The sequence below is a fragment of the Atractosteus spatula genome, chromosome 7 (assembly GCF_055471065.1).
Source record: "Atractosteus spatula isolate fAtrSpa1 chromosome 7, fAtrSpa1.hap1, whole genome shotgun sequence".
NCBI classification, from domain to species: domain Eukaryota; kingdom Metazoa; phylum Chordata; class Actinopteri; order Semionotiformes; family Lepisosteidae; genus Atractosteus; species Atractosteus spatula.
This window is the reverse complement of record NC_142712.1, coordinates 5,305,303-5,328,608: the sequence shown is the minus strand read 5'-3', so window position 1 is coordinate 5,328,608 and position 23,306 is coordinate 5,305,303. Positions and strand designations below refer to the sequence as shown.

Genomic DNA, 23,306 nt, shown 5'->3' with positions numbered 1-23,306 from the left:
GATGAATGAGATGATGATTAATGGGATACATCAGGCTCTTGTCATGTCAAAAGGTCAGGTTGCATGACAGGCCCAGGAACATGTGATTCTGAATCTAGTAATAATACAGCCTCCTCTTGCACTGACCAAGCTCCCTCGCAGAACAGTCACAAGGCTGTCTTCAACCACCACAGTGCCCCAACACACCAAAACAAACAGCTGTGTGAACTGGAGGAAGATGAGTCAGAGACCTGTGTGTGTTATTTCTTCCCACAGTACTGACAGTTGCATGGCAAAACTCAGAAGATGAGATGTTTAAAAAGCATTTATATAAACTGCTACAGGATACATAAGAGGAACAGAACAAATAATATACACTTTTGAGAATACGTTTAACCCCTGCCTTTGGAAGACTAAAGCACACTGATTATTAAAATAAAAAAAATAAAAAATGAAGTGCAAGATAGACTTAATGTCTCTACAATGGCAATATGAGCATACAGTTCTGATAACATGGTTATTGTCATGGCCAGTTTAGTCTTTAGATAAGATAGTTGTGCTAGATAAAGAAATGATTCAAAGGATGAGGTTGGCTGTTCGGATTATATTACAGAAATGGGCATAGCTGTGGCTCTGTTGATGTAGAGCACCATTCACAGGTGCACGGGTGCTCTTGTCTGCCATGACTAGGAAAGGGAGAGCAGCGCTTCTGGTCATTGGTCAATAGAGGAAGCCGCTGTTATTTCCAGAGCCTCGGAATCTGTATTTGCATATGCAGCTCAGCACAATCCACCCGCAGGCTCTGGCTTTCACTTGACTTCTTGGCAGTGGAGCTCTGGGAACACAGCACAGTCCAGGAGACGTGCTCCGAACCTTAAAGGGCTTGAGCCTTCAGACTGGGGTACGTGGTGCCATAGCCTATATTCTTTGGCTCAAGTGGTGTATGGGGGGGGGGGGGGGGGGAGGTGCAGTGCCTCTTCTTTATTTGCTACCAGCTAATTTTACTTACATTGTTTTTCACTGCCTAAAGCCAAATGTTTCTCTCAATGAGATGTTCTTCTTTCTTAGCCTCTTTAACTGTTATGTAGTATGTATGGTTATGAAACAGCGAGGTACTGTACTATCCATTAATTAGTCAGTGTTGACGGGTTATAAGTTTTCGTCCAGGGAGTACTTCAGTTATTATTGCAAGCACGGAACATGACTTGGCAGATAATGCCTTTCTCTGGTGCTAAAAGTTCTAGTGTGTTTATTAACGCATCACAGTCAGTATCACTGACAAATAAACTAACAACTCCATTTATGCAACAATCCAAGACAAGAATATTTGTTTACTAATGGGGAGAGAAATAGTGAAACAATTTCCTATATTTAAACCCAAAATGATATGCCGTAGGCACCAGCTCTTTCACATGCCACACATCAAACTGAGATCCAATCATTCGCTGTGGACAGGAGCCACGTACCCCTGCTATTCCTTTCAGATTTTCAATTAGGTCAGATTTTTAATAAGCAACAACCATATGAAGAAGGGGAACAGAAGGCTTTCTGAACAAACTGACGTTGTTAAGAGTACCTTGCACACTTACAATGACTGTGGTTTTCTAACAGGACACAGGTAGGAGCCTTTAAAATATAAGTCTGTGACAAAAAACAGGACAAGAATTAGGCTAAACAGGTGCATGAGCTGCAGCACTGAGAAAACAGATAGACAGCCCTATAGATGTATCGACAGGGAAGTGTGCTATATATAGATTTGAATATTTTACATTTTTAATAGATAAGGAATGTGTATTTGACAAATGTCTTTGAAATCTTTATATTAATATATACATGAAGCGTGGCAGTACCGGAACTGTAGGTAGCTAGAATGTAATTTCATTTGGGGATGCTTCTGTAATATTTCTTAGACGCACTTGCTGTCCACATTTCTATAAAAAATGACACACAAGTGTTAAATGTGTCTTATTTGCTAATGAAGAAAATAAATGAATGAAATTTTTATCATGTAAACCTCATTTATCCTAGCACTATGTGTTGTAATATTAGATGCAAATGTGCATTTGCTATAGTCAGTACTTTAGCAGTTGTCTTGGAAGGGCTCTCAGTGTTATCTTGACCTTTGATACTGCACTGGCTGAAGACATGTGCCCAGTATAGTGAGTGACTGGGTGGAATGCTGAGCCTTACTCCAGTCTGGGGACTGTGAACTCACACTCCTTGAATTGGTATCTGAGCTGCTCCCTGCGGAGCTTTAACTAAACGAGGTCCCTCTCTGGCTTCGGAAAAATAAGCCCCTCCATGTTCCCAAGGCTATTTATGGGAAGGACAAATGTAAGTAATGACAGGAATCCCTTTGCAAAGAACTTCCAATCTGACTTGAGCCCGGGAAAGGCTGCTGGTACTGGCTGCAGTTGCACTGTGCCTTATCGATTCAGGACAATCCAGGGGGAATTCTGATCACATCAGTTTCTGGATTTCCTCATATCCTCATATCCAGGTGGGAATTCTCATTTAAAAGCTTACATCCTCACTCTTGATAAAGGTAGTCAAACTGTAAAAATGATTCTGTTAACTCTGAGAATTTTAAGGGTAGCATCTTATTTTTCAGGTTCAGAAACCTGCTTTCATTGATAACAATAGTGTTCAATTTGATTTCTAATCCAACTACCTACTGTTAATGTTTTTTAATGTTGCTAAATTAAAAAATTGGAACTTTTTTTTTTACGTTTAAACACTGCTAAAAACTCACGACAAATAATCAGGATAGTGATTGATGCATGCAATTGTAAAGTAAAAGCTAGTCCTTCACATTAGATTTATTTGAATGGATTAAATGATCATTCTCGGTGATGACTCTTCCTTGTGGATACTGTGTGTTTTGTAATATTATCAGTTTGAAACATTCGGTCTTCATTTCCTCCATCTACTTCCCAGAGAGAAAGCAGTCACTGTTACTGTCAACCAGCTGATTCAGACAGTGGGTTGATTATTTTTTTACAACAAACAACATTTTCTAAATATTTCAAATCAATACTCACAATATTGTAAAGCAGAGTCTGAGTTTTCCAAGCAGAAAAAAATATATTTAATATTTACTTAGACGGAATGCGATTATTTTTGTGTATTGATTCATAGAAGCAAAGTGTTTAGACCATTCCATTCAACTGACCATCCAAAATAAAGGGACACAACGTTTTCTTTCACAGAGAAGGTTTTCAGAAAGATTACAACTGAAATAATGGGACAAATAACAGAACAAAGACAGCACACCACATTTAGAGTGTTAAACATTCTTCGGGTGCCAAATGTTAAATAAGGCTTAAACAGCCAAAATTGTCTTTCTTGCAATTTTTCAGCATGCAATGAACATTATTTCTTCACTTGTAGCAAACACACTGAGAGGCAGCTCTCCACTCGAACCTCAGCTGGAATAATACCAACCGTAGTAATATTGATAGAACCTTTCACAGTTTAGAAAGTTGCTTGTGTCTGCTGTGTCAAGTGCCATTCTGACCTGAAAGTACAATTGATGTTTTAATACTTTGCATGACAGGAAAATCAATAAGGTGTATAACATTCACCATATTCCTTGCCATTATCTGATAATAACAAACAAAAATGTGTTATCAGACGTTGGGGTGTTTTTGTTGTCTTTTTCTCCCTAACGTTCTTTTACATGGAATTTAAATAATGAAAAGTGTTGGCAGTGTGTGTCTGAAACGAGTGGGAAGAGGATAAATATAGCAGTGTCCTGGGTGCCTGGCACTGCTCTCGGTGTTGATGTGTAAATAAAAGCACCTTGGATACAGCAGAGAGCTGAGCAGTCAGGCCTGCTGTGTGTTTTCAGTTTGTGCTTTCCCGGCTACACTTTGCAGAAAAGTAAAAGAAAAACAGGTTGGTGCGTTGTTTGCTAAAATCCGTCTGAGATTAACTATTTGCTTATTCCTCTTTGTGTGTACGGCAAACCTACTGTGTTAAAGAAAACAAATTAAATCTTAATAGCCATACAAGCTGTGACTAAATATGGCACAGATTTTTCTTTTTTCTACCAATAATGAAACCGCACTCAGCTGATGATAAATTAACCCCACTGGCCCTGACTCAGTGCTCTCGGTCTAGTGACACTTTGGTCCCTTCTGCGGCTCGGTGAGCGTCACTTGCATGCCAGGTAGAAGGAAACCTCGACAAACGCAGCTCGAAAAGCAGAAAAATGCCCCCGCCTGTCTGTGAAGTCACGCACATCCCTAACTTGTGTGTTCCAGCAGGGGATTGCACGTAATAAGTTTTGTCAGGATTTAATTGCATAGCCAGAGTCTCAGCAGACTGAGGCATGACACACTTCCCACACCAATGAGGAGAGCACTCACACTGCTGCTCCGCCGAGGACGGGCTTAATTTGGGCTAAAACAGGCACAGCACAAACCGCTGCAAGGCTCCAGCAGCCCTGCGCCCTCACACGAACGGAGAAATTTCACATCTCAGTTTGGACCTGTGAACAGACACATGTAAACAGGAGTGCTGTCTTCATGCTTAAAACTCCAGCTTGTAAAATGTTTTGACTTTGACGAGAGGGTAAAAAAGACAGGAAACCCAGCAGGGACAGTGCAGAGAATGATCATCTGTCTTTGTCTGCAAAATTCATTTTGGGTTCCAGAGGAAACACAGAAAACTAGTAATAATTCCCAAAATGCAATATTTTAATGACTATTGGCTGATGATAAACATGCATACTTCTTACATCATTCAAACTACTAGTGGCTCTTGAAATTAGGAGTTTGTGCAGTGCTACTGTGTATCCCACAAGTCTTGGAGTAGTCATTGTAAATTGGTTAAAAATCAGGGAGACGGAAATATGGAATGTGAGGTCACAAGAGTGAAAACACGACGGATCTAACAAGGCATACATCTAGTGTTAGTATCCCACCAGAACAGAAAAAAGCTTAGTTCTTTAAAAATGTGTCTAGAACAATTTCACAGTTTTAGAAGTCGATAACAAACCCCTCAGACTAAACATCACAGTGCATACAGATTACAGTTAGGAAACAATTAAAGCTTAGGGCAGCATTGCATAATAAGGTTCAATAACAAGTCATTTTGTGATCCTTTTATGGGTTGGTTTTTCAAACACTCAGTTTTGTCGTTAACACTAGTATTTGACACTGGTGTATTAGCGGTTAATATATTATTATCCATTACCCTTTACTAAAGCATTAGTTAATAATTGCTCTCGAAGCTCACTATTTTTAAAGAACGTACACAGATGTCCACTTCATAAAACCATTTTTATTAACTAGAAGGCAATGGCATTTGCAAAGTATCACCAGTTTCCTAATTACAATCCTCAGCACTGGGTCCTCTTGGAAGAGAAAAAGAGTGAAAGCTGGTTTTCGCTTCGCCATTTCCTGTCTTACAGTTGCCTGTGATGTGTACTACATCGGCCATGTGGGGTGATAATTTGCCTCTCTGTCAATGATCTAACTGAGCTGCATTTGCTACTGTGGTCAGACAGTGGGCAGCCCATATCTCTAGTTCATTTGCTGAACTATTGTCAAATTACTCAGAACTCTGCAGCGCATGATGTATTTTCAGGGGTGGCGAGTGTAGACATTACAGAGATGGTTTTGTATGGTTTCTAGATGTTGCCAGAAATTCTTTTGGGGATGCTAATATACATACTACAACCATGTTGATTTGAATATGGCCTTTGCCTTTGTAAACCAACAACAAAGAGAGACTTTCATCAGACAGTCAGGCTCTGTCTCGCGTTCTTGCTGTGAGTGAATTTGCATGTTTACAAGAAGTGTTAGGCTGTAGGACATACTGGAAAAAAAAGCAAAAAATAGAAAGAGGCTTGTTTATTTCTCCATGTTTCATCATCATGCAGCATTTTTACTCTGATGGGAGAGAGTCCTTTAACTGGGCTCGTTAAAGTGGATACCCAGAGAATTCCAAACAAGGAGCCTGTGAATATCTAAATTACTGTCTGCTCTGGCTTATAAACGCATGTGGTATAGGACAGACAATTATTATTTCTTGGCACTTTCGTGATGGTAGAACTTGAGTCTACTGTTTAACAGGTTTGGAGGAAAAAATGCATGGTGCATGTTTGTGTATTTTCCAGCTTCAGGAAAGTCAGTATCCCCCATACTGTAGATGTCTCAAGCCACAGTCTTTCTTAAAAGGGAAAATTACATGAATCCTAAGCCACCACTAAGGGCTGAAACCCTCTCACACTGGTAAAGGAACTACAGATTGAACTTACCGCAGGTAACGTATCTATTACACACACCTCCAGGAGATGATTACCAGGGAACAGTATGTGCTGTGATTGCTCCCGTTGGAAGGTGGAAGCGTGACAGCAGGCATACCTGTTTCTAAAATTATCTTCACACTTGCCAAGTTCCTATGCCTTATGTCAATCCAGGTCCTGGAGCGCCAATGTGTCTCCAGGTTTTCTTTCCAGCACAGCTGTCCACAGGCTACACCAGCTGGGTACTGGCTTTCACTAGGAAGGAGTGTTTAGTGAAAATGTGGCTTAACCTGCTAGGCTGGGGGCTGACCTCCTGGTCAGGGGACGAGGAGGCTGGGACCCCCCTGCAGAGTGAGGGCAGCTGCAGAGGGGGAGAGGGGGTGCAGGTGGGGTGTAAAACGACGTACACGAGGGAGAGAAGGGGATCACGTGCCGTATTTACAGTGTTTCAGGAGAGGAAATGACATCAGAAGTGATTGCTTTTTACTGACAGCCGAGACTGATTGAAGATGGCTGTTGTCATCCCTCCAGAACATTTATTACAGGGTCCGGTTTAACCCCCCCCTACGACCACCAACTCTTCAGGTTCTGCTGCTGAAGATGCTAAAGGACACACTGACCCTCTAAGGCCAGGTTTGCACAGCTACTGTACGCCTCCTGCTCACCTCTCACCTGCACTGCAGGGGGACTGAAACTACAGTAGCTTGGCAGGGCTTAGGCTGCAGGACACGACAGTGTGGAGGATCGTCTTCTCTGCCCATGAATGATTTATTGACAGTGGTGCATGTGGTCATGCACGCTGAAGCTCAGCTGAAGTAGCTAAGCAACTCTGAAACAGAGAACCCGAAAGCCTATCTGTGTGAATGAGGAGCCCGACCGGGGAACAATGGCCCACCGGGCCCCCCCGTTTAAACTGACCTGCCTGGGACACTCCAGTGGTTTAGTATTTTGTCTGGTTTTATTGCAGGACTTCGGACTTCCCTGTGCAAAATGTCCAAACAGCCTTCCTCCACTGTCAAAGCCTTGCAGGTAAGAGGTACACAGCTCATTGACGTGAGCCAACAGAGCAGTTGCATGAAACAGGAGAGCAGGTTGCATTGCATACTGTATATACAGAATAACAGTGTTATCTAGTAATTCCTTATTCGGCATTTATTATCGACTGTCATGAAGGCTTTCTAAAAATACAGCATACTTTACACTTCTAGAAGAGCCTTGCCAAACCGTGTGCTGAGGCCCCAGAAGAGGGCGTGTATGAAAAGTGTGGCTCGGGGCTTTTTTGTAGCTCTTTTCTGCATCCAACCAAATATTGAATCGTCCTGTTCATTTCATATGTAGAGTATTCTAATCTGTTCAAATTACACACTGAAATTCTAACCCCAAAAGGGGAAGTCAAATGTTTCTCATTAACATTGTAACCTGTTTCAGTTCGAAATAAATGTCGTTTCTCGCAGCGATTATTTGCAAGTCATTTGTTGAGCTGCATAAGAGTTTGGGGGTTGAAAGTATGCCTCTGAAAGCCTGGTTATCAAAGCAGCAGAGAAGATGTTCAAGAATGTCGTGGGTATTCTAGTGGCAAACAGCTGTCTTTCACTTGATTTGCCAATGGACAGGAATCTGCTCCGTTACTAACATACTGTACTCACAAATGACTGCACAGCCAGAAAACCGAAATGCAAGTCAGATGCTGTTAATGCCTGTGCAAGCAGTCAAAACTCATGTGCAAGCAGTTAGACATGAAACAATTTATTTGTAAAAGTATTTTTGTACATCAGGACAAAAACTTCAAAACACTTCATATTCCCATTTTTACAATAAACCTTTAACCTTAAAGTTAAAATACTTTATACACTCTTAATGGATACAGAACATTCACGGTTCTATTTTCTTCTGGAATGGCAAAGAAATCTGCTTTTTCTAAATGAAAATGATCAGTTGTTAGCATTCCTCCACTAATAAATATATTTTAGCATTGGGGTATTAAAAGGAAGTTAAAACACTCTGATAAATATAACGCATACAAAAATAGACCCTGTTCTAATATGTTATAGCTCAACAATGTAACATCATTAATAATTTCTTATTATTGCAAACCATATATCCATCTTCAAGTGTGCATTAATGGGTTAAAAATACATGTACAATTTTCAATTAGCAGGCCAGACTGAAACAATTTACATTAATTATTGAACCAGATATTAACAATGATTAAAATATACTATACAGCATGTGCATAAATACAAACAGTATTTATACACCCATCATGCATACAGAAGTCAATAACATTTATTTTTGTTAAAAAGGAAGCAAGTGTTTATATAGATCTATAAATAACCATAAATCATAAATTTACAAAAGTGACATAGTTACTGTAATAACGCCAATGCATCCAAATGTCCTTTATGTGTGCAGTTGATGTATTTACAGAATGCATCCATTTCTGACATTTAAACGAAAATCTTGATAAACAGGCACATAAAGTACAATGAATCAGGCTGTAAACTGTATACCCAAGCAGGTCATCTGCTCTGACAGTGCACTAACACTAGTTAGTAAGAGGGGGGAAAGAGTAAGGAGAAGCCTGCCCAGCTAATTTAGATGTGAAAGAAGTGTCACTTCCATTCAGAAGAACTTAACTATTTAAAAAAATACTGCAGAAAATAAATGCAAATGTTTATTAAAGTAAAAGTGAAACGTTCAAGCTGGAGCGTTTTGGATCCTATTCTTTTAACACCTTTTCGCTGCTCTGTCTTCTTCAGCTGCCCTGTTGCACTGTAACTCTAGTCCTCAAGGGCCAGAATACAGCAGGCTTTTTAGATCTGATCAACAGCTTGAATCCTGGACAAATTCAGCCAATGATGAAGTCAGCCGGGCCGCTTCCTTCTCAAACAGAACAGTTGTTCACATGTAAGACGGAAAAAGAAAAACCAGTTCCAACACAGGCATGCACAAATGGTTACAAATGACAGGAGATCGTTAAGAACTCACGAGGAAATAATACCATTTAACAGGAAACTGTAGACTCAGCTCTGGAAGCACTCTGGACCTGATAGCTCGCCTATGACAGCAGGTCTGATACTAAGACAGCCCAGAGAAGAGCCAGATATCAGGCAGTACTCTGTTGCATCCCAGGACATTTCAATGGCAGACTGGCCACTACAGTTTCTCAGCTTCATCCCCCAAGGACAACATCCCTCACTGCCAGAGCAGAATGGCAAGGCACGTCACCAGCCCCCCTTCCACGAGGATTTCCATCACCTTGGTCTCGGACAACACACAGCCATCGAGTCACCTTCAACGCTTCTTCTAGCCCTGTAACACTGATGCTGCCCTGTCCCGAGAACAGTGGCACCTGAGCACCACTCTGTTCGTGTCCAGCTCTCAGCCGGAGAGATCGGAGCTCAATAAGAAGGCTCGCGTGGGTTTATCAGACAATTTTATATGTACTCAATTATTAACCGAACTATTTTTTTTTCCACAAAGAAAGAATTGAAATAAAAGCCAGCTCGTAAGAAGCACGTCTATTTTAAATTCAGCACTTGCTTCTGAATCGCTTTGAAGAGTGACGGTTCAGTAAGGCACAGCGGGAGTCTGATTCAGTCCTAAAGCAATTCGAACCACCTGAATAGATCTGTGTGCAGCAGTCAGGGTGTCACTCCGGTCTTATTGCATCTTTTACAGCAGTTTTCTGGTGAATTATTTCATCTACCATCTCTGAAGGAAACGAGGAAGTCGTCTACAGGCCATTTTTAATGGTGTTCTTCAAAAGCATGAGTGGAACGAACCTTCGGGGTTGAGCTGAAAGAAGCACAAAAACAGCTGCGTAACAAATATCTCCGATTCATAAAACGATTTCACTAATCACCACAAGAAAGGTGGGAGACAAAATATAATGTGTCCCGTTCAGGTAAAATAAAAACTCGTTTTTTTAAGGCTGCCACTCGCTATACAGAATGAGGGGAGAAGATAAGCAGGCTCCTAATGAACTAACCAGTTTGAGTGACTGCAGACTGAGCCTGAACAGATGCGCACAGGCTGCAGAGGCAGAATCAGGGGGAGGTGATGGCGTGTGGTAAGACTGTGATGTTTCAGTAACGGGACTTTGAAAAGAAAACAACACTGGACCAGAAACACCTGGCACTCCACAATCCCGACGAGAGTCGTGCTGCTAGAAATACTGTAGTTAAGACACAGGACTATTATCTCAGTCGACAAGGTCTCTAGGGCCACAGGGAGCGTCCGCCTGCTCTGCTCCTGGGGGGCCAGGTTCCCCCCGCAGGCCGGCTCCGCACAAGGGGTGGGCGTGGACCCGCAGCTCAGTCGCAGCTGAATGTCCTCTCTGGTTCCAGGCCAACCTCAATATCCCGATGGGGGCTCTCCGTCCGGGAGCGGGACACCCTGTGAAGAGGAGAGAGGAGTCAGTGGACACAGAAGAGGTGAGACCCAGTGACAGTCCCGCTTCTCCCCCCCGCCTGCTCCCCTGTAACACTGTCAGTCAGTCTTCTTCGCCGCAGACGTTAGCAGAACGACCGCGTGGCGCATCTGTGTAAGGTACACTTCAGAACAGACCCGAGCACCTGGCCCTGCGCCTCTCACATTGACCGAAGTCAGCAGCCTAGGACCTCCTGGACCTACAACAACTGTGCTAGAGTATCACAGTATACAAATTCAAATACTGAATATAGAAATCCCGATTTATAAAAGGTACTGTAGTTGCATACAAAGTAGATTGCATTTTAAGGTGTGTGTGTGGGGGGGGTTGTGTTGTGTTTGAAATGTTGCACAACAGCCTACATAGGGTTTAGGTCACTTGGTTTACTTGTGTCCCTTTGGAGGATGATCCAGCCACCCAGAGTCTGTACAAGACCCCTTCCAGAGACCGCCTGTGCACCAGGGTCTCCAGAGGTGCGTTCATGCCAGCACAATTCCTACAGAATCAAACACCAAGAGCAACAAAAGTTACAGACCTTGAGCAGACGGCTCAACTCTTAAACCTAATAAGAGCCAAAACCCACGCGTAGCAGGAAGGTCTCCTCCCCAGAGAGCGCACGTTTCATTTCTGTGTGGACAGTAAGAATAAAGACTTTTTTACTTTTACTTTTTTTTACCTAAGCTTGGTCTAAATAAAGCCCTGTTTTGACATGAAATAAAGAATTCGAGAAAAGACCGTCATGACCGAAATGAACTTCCGTGGGGAAGAGACTCGTTGCTGCTTATAAACATACGTCAGCTAATAATCATAATAATAACTTACACTGTGTTGTCTGATTGACCACAGAACACGCAGAGGTTTAGGCGAAAACACTGTAAAACCGCAACGCCATATTGTTTGCCTGACACTCAGAAATAGATTTAAAAATGCAAAGGTTTATGCCTAGTTTTGGCCTTGCACCCATCGGATCTAGGTTCAATGACATCGCCGAATTTTTTTAAAAAAAACACTCTGTATCTTCCTCCTTTACATCAGCAAACAAACAAAAAAAACTCCCAAATTTATTCCGCGGCAGCACCCCCACTCCCCCCCTCCTCTGCTCTGCGCTGGTGGCAAGTCGGGGGAAATGCCCCCTGCAGGCAGGGCATTAAGCAGTCTTGTTCCCCGACAGAGCGCCAGGGTTTCTCCGGAGGACAGGAAGCAGCTGCCCGGCGCGGTGAAGCTGCCCGGCCCAGCGGTCAACCTGTCCGAGATCCAGACCGCGAAGAGCGAGCTCCGATGGGTGACCAAAGACTAGGCCCGCAGGTACAGTACCGAGCTGCTCCGCACTCCTCTTCAAAGGGCTGGTGTTGCTTGCTTGCTTGCTTGCTCTGGAACAGAACCGGCCGTTTTCTTCAAGACACTGCGAGAGCTTAATCGATTAATTAAGGCACGGCGCTTAAGAAAGGGTTCATGAAGCGTGTGTTTTGTTTATCATAATTAATTTAGATCTGGGGGGTGGAATCAACTGGGAGCGAGAGGAATTTGAGTAAGAACCTTTTGAAAGCCACATTATACTGTATCGCATATGCTTCCTAACTGCATTCTCTGTCACAAGGGCTGTTAACATCTGTCAGCGGGGTTTTACAGTTAACATTTGAGGTTTTTTAACGTTTTTACTGCTAACGCCAATTCCATTTTTGCGAGACAGAACTAAAGTTGTTTTTGTTCCGAAGGCAGGGCTCACGCCGTACTTTGCTAGTTACTCCCATTGCGCTTCGGCAACCACAGGGTGTCAGTGTTAAACTCCTATCCAGCTGCTGAAGGACTTGGCCAAATGCTACTGCACACACAGGTAGCACTGCGACACTGTGCGGTCGATATATTCTTGATGTGGGCAGCAGACCTCGTGGTGATCTTAAGCAGGGGCAGTAAGATTTCCCCTGTTATTCTGAAATGCCTGGGGCCATCCACTGCAACATCTGAATAAATCTTACAGGCCTCGTTTATTTTGTAGCATGAGCGTGTAATCTAGCGGCGATTATTAACGCTAACGTGACGGTCGAAGACTCCCGTACGAGAGTATGATATTCCTGAAGTCCGGTATTAAAATAGTGGTGTGCAGAGTTTGCTGTAATTACGCGGTATTTGTACCACTGACCATTTTCTACCCTTTATCTAAAACTCATTACCTTTCACCGCGTATCCAGTGGGTTCTAGGGTTAGAGCCGAGCGTGGAAACTGTGCCCTGAGTAGTTCGGTTCAATTCTGCAGACAATCGGTTTAAATAATGCAAGCGAGATCTTGGAGACACGGAGGACCTCTGCGGTCTTCAAAGATCAAGTGCTGACACAGAGACAGTGTATCAGGACCTCTGCGTGACACTGTGTTCCCGCTGTTGTCTCTCCCAGGGCCCGGTTGGGAGAGCAGGATGGAGGCTCGGGGTGACTCCGATTTGTTCTGGCAGCGTTTTTCACATGTTTTATGAAGGTGTATTAACCTCTTCTAAGGAGCTGAGTGCTGGCTGGGGAGAGGAAGAGACTTCTATGGACTCTTTTCACAGGCTGAAGTGAAAGCAGCCCAAAATTACGCGAGTGTCTGAGAGCTTGGTGATGTGTGTTACAAACCTTAAGCCCGCTAAGAAAATAAATGCGTTTTCTTAACTTTGTATTGTAAAAAAAATGTTATTCTGTTTATTTTTTGAGACACAAAATCATTCTCGAGTTAGCAGTGTACGAAGATGAGGAAGTACAACCACTCAGAATTGATTTGTGGCAACTAGCTCTTGAAACAATTTAATTAAGGAGGATCAGCCAAGCTGAAATCTGCTGGGGTTTTTAGGACGTGCTTAAAAAAAGCAGTTCAAGATCCAAAAAAACATTTAAATTCAACACTGACAGTCTAAGCTTAAGCAATCATGTTAAATCCATGTTTAGTGTTATTACATTTCCCGTTATGTGAGAGTAAAGATGATCCTTTAGTGAAATATCACAGGATCCTTCACAAAGATGACTTAAATCAGACAAAGTACAGTATTTATCAATCCCTGGAAGACTGACCACTGAAACAGCCTGGGGCTTCTTGGTACAGTTTGGCCTGGGCAGTCATTTAAAGACCTTGTACTATACCTTAAAAAGCTCCAGTGAATTTGAGTCTTTTTGTTTAGTCTTTTTCAGCATTAATGCAGTTCATATTTTTTGAAGGCAAGATCTTTTTGTGCTTGTTTGTTTTTTTTTAAACCTCTACGTATGAAAGATGCTCTTTGTACTCTTACTGTATCTCTGTAAAGTTTATTTGTTCCTGCACGGTTTCACTGCTTAAGTTGTTTCACAGTTTAAGTTGCTGTACTATTTAGCTTTCATGCTTCATTATTATTGTGCATGATTTTTGTAATGTATTTTACGTTAGGCACAGCACATCCTAGAAGAAAGGAAAATCTTTCATTTGAATAAATCGTACAGTTAAGCTTTTTACATCGCATATTTTTGGGGTGCTGAAATAACTGATGCCGGATGGCTTCAGCAATAATAAAAGAGTTTGTTAACTAAAATGTCAGAAAGAATGAGTACGTTTTTATGTCAGCTTTCGAACTCTTTTTGTTCAGTGTAGTTTTGGAGGGCAGTGAAAAATGAAGATTAGAGCACTTTACTGTGAACTCTGTTTCAGCTGAAGTTGGCTCACTGATCTTCAGGAAAGACCCATGCAAGAGATTTGGAAATGGATAACACAAACATTCGCGTGGAAAACTTTCCTTCAAAACAGCAGCCTTTTCAAACCTTTAACCCAATCAAAGCACAAGATCAAAGGCCTGCAAGGTCTCACTTCAGAAGGACAATAATAAAGAATGTACAGTAACAACTCAAACCAATGCACAAACACTCACTGCAACGCATAGCTCCTTAATTTCATTACAATACAAGCAAACACTGAAACCAGCTTAAAATAACTGTCTGATGGTTTTGGAAACCAGCTCCCATGGTCCCACTCTGAAGAATTTTCTCTCTTCTCAGCAGTTCGGACATGCCGGATTCCCAACACACCAGCCACACCGCTAATCCCAGTCTGAATGATGCGCATTTGTAGAAACAGGCAAAAAATCCCTGAACCCAAAACTTTCTGGATTCCTCTTTTTCAGATTGTCTTTGATAAAGAACGAGAGATAACCATTCACTGTGGTAGTAAAGTTTATTCGCTTGTCGTGCACAATACCAAGTCTGCATACAGAATGTACAAGGTTAGTGCATTCTTTGTGTAATACACACAGCTTGTCAGCAGTTGATTTATTGCATTGGGTCCAGTCAAAAGTGTCCTTCACTCTCATCCTCAAAGGCATGCGAGATGTTAATGCATGCAAGCGAATTATTTTTTTGTTAATCCAGGGCCATAGGACAACAGTATATAATGTATTGGTTTCATCCTCAACTAATGTAATATGAAAGGGAAAAATAAAATTTCACAACAATGAGAACTGTGTCAAGTGCATTTGTATGTGTTCAGTATTGGAAAGAGCGCTCTGTTTACATCACTGGTTGTATGTCTTCTAAAATCTTGTACTGTATTTAACAGTATGTCTTAGCTTGTTTAGAGATCACCTTTCCTTGCCAGTGATATCTTTCACAAACAATATACCCAACAAACAAAGCCCAGAGCTCCGTGGCTCTCCGGATTGTGCACCACAAGGGTCCTCAGTGTCTTTAGCACCAGAGACTGCAGGTTTTGTCCTGGAGGAATCAGAATGGACAGTGGCCCCAGGAACTCCACCAGCCGGAGAGGGTAGTGGAGTGTGGGAGGCGGCCGGCTGGTGCCGAGAGCAAATCTAGGATTTCGAGAGGGCAGAAGAGGAGCAGCTGTGCCCGGAGCCATGAAGCCCTGTAAATCCTGGCTCGTTCTGTGCAGAGTGAGTCACGACTCACGAGGGAGAGCAGAGAAGCGTTTGGTAAGCCCTAAATATTTTGGCAGGGCTTCCTGCATGATCCGAGGCACGATCAGGACCGTATAACTGAAATCCTTAATAAAGCACCTTCTGAGCCACCCAACAACCGCTTGTTTCTTGTTTGTTGCAGCTGTTTACCCGCTCTGTCATGTAGTGGGATCGAGTCCCTGGGTTTTGGGGACCTGAATGCCAGCACAAAGGACCGACACTGAGACACCAGTGCTACCGCAATGCACACAGTGAGACACCAGTGTTACCGCAATGCTCACACTGAGACACCAGTGCTACCGCAATGCACACAGTGAGACACCAGTGTTACCGCAATGCTCACACTGAGACACCAGTGCTACCGCAATGCACACAGTGAGACACCAGTGTTACCGCAATGCTCACACTGAGACACCAGTGCTACCGCAATGCACACAGTGAGACACCAGTGTTACCGCAATGCTCACACTGAGACACCAGTGCTACTGCAATGCACACAGTGAGACACCAGTGTTACCGTAATACACACAGTGAGACACCAGTGTTACCACAATGCACACAGTGAGACACCAGTGTTACCACAATGCACACAGTGAGACACCAGTGCTACCGCAATGCACACAGTGAGACACCAGTGTTACCACAATGCACACAGTGAGACACCAGTGTTACCGTAATACACACAGTGAGACACCAGTGCTACCGCAATGCACACAGTGAGACACCAGTGTTACCACAATACACACAGTGAGACACCAGTGCTACCGCAACGCACACAGTGAGACACCAGTGTTACCGCAATGCATAAAATGGTGTCTCACAGGGCAGGCCTTTAGCTACATTCCAGAGCCATATCCACTGAATTCATCCCCGGTCAGGCCGAGCTCGTCCTCCAGCTCCACATCCTGGTCCTTCTGGAATGAGAATTAACCCCGATCGGTAGCAGGAGCTCTTCCGTACGGACCTGCACTGGGTATCTCCCGGTTCCCCTGGGGGGGGAGGAGGCCAGTTTCTCCAGCACCTAGGCTGAGATTGGACCAGAGATGGAAATTTGCAGGGTGAGGCTGGAGATGAGGGACTTTTAGTCATTGAAGGGGGTTTGAAAAACAAATAGTGCATGCAGAATGCCCAACATCTCATTACACTCTTGATGAGAAACACAAGAAATGGGTTTTTATTACGGATTTGAAGATGGGTTTGTACCTTTGAACGTTCTCTCAAAAAGTAAGAACAAAAATGAGTGCCAGTGCTAAAATATTTGAGAATTGGCCCATTCATTAACAGAGCCTTCTGTCCAACTTCTCAGGCTTCTGCAGTATTCAGTCTGACTCATCTGGTGGTTTTTTCGCAGACATTTTCACGCAAGGAAGCACATCTCCTGTTTTCTTTGACTCAAGGTTCAGACTAGAGCCACAGTACCGGACCCACACCCAGCAGGGCCCTACTGTACTGTCGGCATTGTGATTTAGCATTTTAAACACATAAAAGGTTTGGGCTTCAGTTAGGCCAAGCGAGCACCCTATCAATGAGCCCCTAATTAATAAATGATGAATAAAATGAAGAATTATCTTAGTTTCAATAATATTTTTTTTATTTTGCTTATTTTTTTGTGTGTATGGCTCTTTTAAAACTTTACTGCCAGAATGAAGCGTGCACCAGGAAAGACAGGGGTGTGCAGTGATGTTCTTTTGTTGAAACGTAACTACCGTTGCCTGAGCGCGTGTAGGTGTAATTATAATCATTATGCTAATTTTCCAATTTTCAGGTGCATCTAAAAATACAGCTATGGTATTTTTTTTTAAATCCTCGCCTACGGTAGATTTTCATTTTTCCAATCAACGAATCACATTGGAGATAACAAGAAACAGCTCGTGCTTTATTTCTGTACTGAGTGCCATTAACAATGCAACCAATGCTTTTAGGCCCCATTTGTTGCATTTTTCTTGTCTCTTCTTATATACATTACCAGCTTCAAGGCTTTCACTGCAGTGGAGAACATGGGGGGCCTGTTTCCCTTCAGAAAAGAGGACCCTGGGGGTCCAAACATGAGGAACAGTGTGTCATACGTGTGTATTACTGAAATGTCATCTCTGAAACTCGGGGGAACTTTTAAAACCAAGAGCAGGAGACACTTCCCTGCCCCAGAGGGTGGTGGGAGTGTGGAACAAGCTCCCCAGCCATGTGGTTGAAGCCAATTTCCTGCTTCTTGCAAGAAATGGCTGAATGTGATCAATTAACTACCAAACAGGCTTGATGGGTCATTGAGAACTGTTCTTACAGTATGTTCCTAACAACCAACCGTGCTAGATGAGCTGTGAGCTCTTGCTGGAAATCTTTCTGTTCATCTTTTTCCTCTGCCTGGCAATAGTTGGTTCCCATGATAGTAATTATTCTCCCTAGGGAAAGGCAGGAATGTTGCTGTTGTACCTGCCAGCTGAACAATAATGACCTGTCTCTCTTCCTCCAATGTCCACAAACTAGATGGTCCAGCTGGATAAAATCCAGAAAGGTCGCCACTGTGATCGGCTCAGGTTCGAAAAGGTCACGGGCGGGAGGCGGGTTCGAGTCAGGTTTTGACACCAGGCTCCAGCAGATCTCCGATTCCGGCGACAACAGCTGCCGTTATATTTAGACGCCCGTCCAGGTCGGGAGGGATGCATGAGAAATGGAAGGTCACAGTGTCACTGCTCTGGAAACGGGCGAGTCACTGGTCACACTAGTACGGGCTGAGGTCACCCTTCCAAAACAGCTCTGAAAGGCCCGAACTTTCACCACCACATCCTGCCTGCGTGACTTGGGATCCTGCCAGCGTCGTGTTGATTCACTCTCTGTGCATCGCAGACCGGCGCTTTCAGTGACCATGCCAAGGTAATCTGCCACCTTTCCCTTTTGACATTTGACTACTGTAAATTTGACCAATTTGCTGTTAACACCCTTTCACCTTTACTACTCTTTACTCTGACTTTACCAGAGTGTACCAGAGTAAACTTTTGTAAGACTTTAATGTTGGTGTGGTTATCTTATAATACTAGGCCAGCTAATTTTAATCCTGTAAACAGCTCTATCTTTAACTGAACCATTGAAAACACTGCGCCTGAGCAGGGTGACCTCAGAGCAAAGGGGAGAGAGAGTAGAAGCTCAGGAAGGAGTCAGATTTACTCTCTCCTACTTGGGATCACGCAGTGTCTGGGTTTACTGGGGCAGACAAGGGCAGAGGTAATTTTTGTTTTCCACTACCTGTGGTTTTGCATTATTTAAGGTAGACAGGGCGGACAGACTCATCTATAAGTGCTGGAACAGAGAGAGCCTGGGTGAATTCGATATATTGGAAAGTAGAGATAGCTGCAGTCATCACTCTTTCAAGCACGCATTCTTCACATCTCACATCTAAACGATTACTAATCTAAAATCCAAGGAGCTTCTCAAATTGCTTTCTCCTTTGAAGGAACATCCAGTTGTGCAGAGCATGCAGAAAGTTAAGCTGAAAAACAATATTTGAAAAATAGTATAAAAACATAAAAGTAATATCACATGCACACCATCCAGAGAGCTCCCCCCTGTACTTGATTTTCACAAGCCAGCTCTGCCAGCTCCACCTCCTTCCTGGACAATGAGAGATCAGCACTCAGGCAATTCATTTACTCACTAAGAGAGTTTTTCGTGTGAGCATGGGACACATAGGACAATATAATAATGTTCAAGTTTAAAACAGGTCTTTGGATCAAGGTAGTTCTCTCTGTGGTCTGATGGAAAATTTCCCCCGAAAATACAAATCCTACCTCTTTTCCCAGTGTTTGAACACTGCACAGGGTAAATGTGGAAAAATGCTCAGCAGAGCTGTGAAACTGGCGCTACCCTCATGCAGGCTGAGCACAGAGTGTTCTGAGATTGAAACTTCCAGGACAGCACGGCAATAAAATATATTTTCTGCAGAACTGGCGGTTTTACATTAGAAGAGGGAAACACAATCATTCCAGAGAACTTTTTTTATATTGTATTTCATGTTTGCAAGAAATCCGATAAAACGCTGAAACTGGGGTAGGGTGCTTTTTAATTCCTCTGTTTTATTGATTGTTTGAAGGGACAAATGAAGGGGATTGTCTGCGCACTTTCAGTCCCATGAAACAGGAGTAAAAACATCAGGGAAGTCTTTAAGCCGGAATGCGATTAATCCTGGCAGTCAGCCGGGTGGGATCGTAATCACCAGCCAGCCTTTAATTTTCACCTAATATCAGCCCACACAACAGCGACCACATCACAGGGTGGTCTCACCCTCCTGGCTTGCTTTCTCTTTAAAATCCTCTCTAAAGCCAAGTGCTATTTGTAGAAGGTAATTCATCTAACTCACAATGTCACACTGATAACCTAGACAGGTCATAAAACGTGTCCGCTGTCCTCCTCATCAGTTAGGAAAACAGATTAATCAGGAGCACAATGCCACTTCAGTTTGTAAACTATTTGCCCTGAAGCTTGTTGGAGCTTCCCGCTCAGACTCGGTGCTACGCAGTACAAATTCTGGAGACAGACGAGCTCGCTAATCCCAACGGTCATTTTTTTATTTCTATTCCTGTAGCTGTGAGCTACCCTGATACCAAAACATCAGGGTCACAGGCATGCAAGTTAAATTTTACTGATGACTAACCAGCTTATTGACTCTCTGGGTGAGTTCAGAGAGAAGGTGCTCTAAACCCACAGAGCTGATCTGATCATCCCCTGATACTCCCAACAGGACCGGTAAAAGGGCACTGTAGTAACTTCAGCTCATCAGAGGGCATCTGCATCCCAGAGGATTCTGGAAACTAAAAGAGCAAACATGCTACCTCAGGAACAAACAGGAGAGGGATCCGTCAAGCTCAGCCTTCTGACAGGACTTTTTTTTTTTTTCCTGTGACACTGATAAACTGAGCTTTGTACCCATCAAGCAACTCATTTGCTCTGCAATGCGGAGGCGTTGAGTCACAGCACCCAACATGGATCAGACGCTTAAAAAAGCCGGAGTCGGTGAAAGAGCTGATCATCTCAAATTATCCTGTTAATTTGTCAGACGCCTATGGTGCTGTGTGATTGAAATCTTCTTGGAGAGCAAGCCATCACAGGGCAATTTTCCTGCTGATTTTGTACTGCCGGGTCTCGTTTCTTCCGCTGCTGGTTGTAGGCGCCACGGTGATACTATGCATCATGAGTTATTTTCTGGTACTGAGCAAAACACATGGAGAGACAGTCCTCGGTCAATATCAGAGACTGAGGGCTGACAAGCTGCTGTGTGATATTGTGCTGGTGGCTGGTGGCACAGAATTCCCAGCCCACAGGAGTCTCCTCGCTTGCTCCAGCGACTACTTCAGGTCCCTGTTTAAGGATTACACGAGAGAGTCCAAAGCCAGCCTGATAAAACTACAGGTCGTCTCTGCCGCAGGACTCCAGCACATCCTGGACTTTATCTACACCTCCTGGCTCTCGCTTTCTCCTGACACTCTGGAGGACACCTTAGAGGCAGCCAGCTACCTGCAGGTCCTTGAGGCCATTCAGCTCTGCAGCCAGTACATGATCAGCAACTTGACCCTTGACAACTGCTGCTTCTTTGCCAATGTTGCATCCAAGTACGGCATTGGGGATGCTTTGTCTGCTGCCAACAGGTACATCAGCAGCAAGTTCAGGGAGTTACTTCTCTGCAATGTGGATTCCGTGGGACTTCTGGAGCTCAACACAGAATCCCTGATGGATGTGCTGGACTCAGAGGGAATGCCAGGTGTAAGAGAGCTCTCACTCCTAGCTCTAGTGCTGGAATGGTTGAGGAATAACAAGCTCTCGGCTGTGAAAAGCAATCTGATACTGAGCAAGATCCGATATGGGCTTATTCCTGTAGAGGAGCTAACTAACCTTTATTCTACGCACGAGTCTCTGCAAACCCCATTTATAAAAAGCCTTATTTTAAAAGCAATGAACTACCACTCCCTGGGTCACCAGCAGCCGCTGATTCAAAGCACACAGACAACGCTAAGGAGCCAAAGAACCCATGTTGCTCTAGTTGGAGGAGCGACCCAAATGGATGGGCTTGTTAGAGAGGTCTTGGCATTTGACCCTTACCTAAAGAAATTCAGATCCCTCACAGAGCTCAAGGTTAAGGTTCAGAACCACTGCGTTTGTGTAGTTGAGAACTTTCTGTATGTGCTGGGTGGAGAGGCCATAGAGATCAACGAAAACGGAAAAGTAGTGACAACAGTAGTCAATAACCAGGTTTACCGATATGATCCCCGTTTCAACAGATGGGCTGAAGCAGCTGGGATGTTGGAAAGAAGGGCCCAGTTTGCGTGCTGTGCAGTGGATGGCAGAATATTCGCCATTGGTGGAAGAAGTGGGATTGAATCACCACATTCTTCCATGGAGGTCTATGACATCAAGACAAACAAGTGGCAGAAAGCCGAAGACCTGCCACAGAAGATGCATGGTCACGCCTGCACCATGTACAAGAACACCATTTACATTTCGGGGGGAGTGCACATCAACCAGAGAGAGAGCAGCAGACAGGTGTTCAAGTTCAACATCCTTGAAAGGCAGTGGAGGACATGTGCCGCCATGTCCATCGCCCGCTTCAGCCACCAAATGGCAGCAGTCAAAGACAAGATTTATACATTTTTGGGGATGTATGAGCCCTTTTGTGACATTGAAAAATATGATCCAATAGAAAATCAGTGGACCAGGTTAAAGCCTCTGCTGAACGACAGGTTCTCCTATGGATTGGTGGTGGTTGAGGGCAGCATTCTGTTGATAGGTGGGAAAAAGTGGAACAATGCTCAAGAGGTCTCCACTCCTAGTGTCCTGGAATACGATGTGGATGAAGACAGCTGGACAGAATTATGCAGGCTTCCCCGTCCACTATATGGATCGCAGTGTGCCCTGCTGCAGCTACCAGACCCCACGGAGCCGTAAATGACAGGCCACATCACTGGAACAGCTTATTCGGCTTTCAGCTTCAGTAGATGAAACACGGGGAAGTAGAAACTGAGCGACTGTAGCAGGATCGTAGTTCCCTTTCCAAAGGCTAACACTGCTGCATGGGAAGAAAGGGGAGAAAATAAAATGGAGGGAAAAAGGATTTGTGCCAAGTGGAGAACAAATTCCAAAGGGTGCCGTAGGAAGAGAGAGAATGAAACACGTGCCTTCATGGAGGGTCAAGAGAAAATGCATGACTGAAGAATACTATCCACAAAGAAAGGTCTCATAACTCCATAAATAAGTTTATCAGTGGAAGTAAAAAGTCCTTCTAAGCAATGGCAATGCTGCTCATTCCAGTGCCCGTTCACCACTGGGGAGGTTGCAAAGGACCTTTAAATGTGCAAGACTGGGAACAAACAGCCTCTCCCCTCCCCCCCATGACCAAAACCTCACAGCCCAGATTGAACCAACACGCTCTCCGCCTCAGCTGGCTGGGAGACAGGGACTGGGACAGGAAGTCATCTTCTCCGAGCGCTGAACCCAGGGCTCTGAATTGCCGGGGAGGAAGAACGCCCTCTTCGTCAGAAAAAGACGATTCTGGTTTCTTTTCTTTTTTTTTTAACTCGGCCTCGCCGCTGAACTTTAGTCAGAAAGCTGGTGCATGCAGAGACTGATCGTGGGAAAGATAAAGCCGTGGAAAAAGAGTGAGGATATGGGTGATCGTGTTCTCCTTGGGTGATTTCAAGAAGGAAATTTCGAATGTAGGGGGCATGGAGATGCAGCAAGTAGTGTGTGTTTCTTTTTTTTTA

General features: G+C 43.8%; 2 protein-coding genes across 4 annotated transcripts; both read left to right on the top strand.

The window, feature by feature from the left end:
- Nucleotides 1–629: 629 nt before the first annotated feature.
- smpx (small muscle protein X-linked) lies at nt 630–15,107 on the top strand. 3 transcript variants are annotated; one of them, XM_088921457.1, is made up of 5 exons: nt 630–880; nt 7,200–7,261; nt 10,582–10,668; nt 11,836–11,969; nt 13,055–15,107. In XM_088921457.1, exons 2-4 carry the CDS (start codon nt 7,223–7,225, stop codon nt 11,959–11,961), a joined length of 252 nt encoding a protein of 83 aa, XP_088777583.1. In that variant the 5' UTR covers nt 630–880; nt 7,200–7,222; the 3' UTR covers nt 11,962–11,969; nt 13,055–15,107. The 3 variants fall into 3 exon arrangements, with proteins under 3 accessions (XP_088777583.1, XP_088777585.1, XP_088777584.1); XM_088921459.1 differs by lacking the exon at nt 630–880 and adding an exon at nt 1,470–1,597; XM_088921458.1 differs by lacking the exon at nt 630–880 and adding an exon at nt 2,192–2,479.
- A 2,047-nt stretch (nt 15,108–17,154) lies between these two features.
- On the top strand, nt 17,155–23,306 carry klhl34 (kelch-like family member 34). The gene has a single exon (XM_088921455.1). The coding sequence runs from the start codon at nt 20,743–20,745 to the stop codon at nt 22,489–22,491; it is 1,749 nt and encodes a 582-aa protein (XP_088777581.1). The 5' UTR covers nt 17,155–20,742; the 3' UTR covers nt 22,492–23,306.

Excerpts from the sequence above, each read along its gene's own strand:
- klhl34 (XM_088921455.1), top strand. The coding sequence starts at position 20,743 with ATGAGTTATTTTCTGGTACTGAGCAAAACACATGGAGAGACAGTCCTC.
- smpx (XM_088921457.1), top strand. The coding sequence starts at position 7,223 with ATGTCCAAACAGCCTTCCTCCACTGTCAAAGCCTTGCAG. Across the intron at positions 7,262-10,581 it reads CCACTGTCAAAGCCTTGCAG|GCCAACCTCAATATCCCGAT; the intron begins GTAAGAGGTACA and ends CTCTGGTTCCAG. Across the intron at positions 10,669-11,835 it reads AGTCAGTGGACACAGAAGAG|AGCGCCAGGGTTTCTCCGGA; the intron begins GTGAGACCCAGT and ends GTTCCCCGACAG.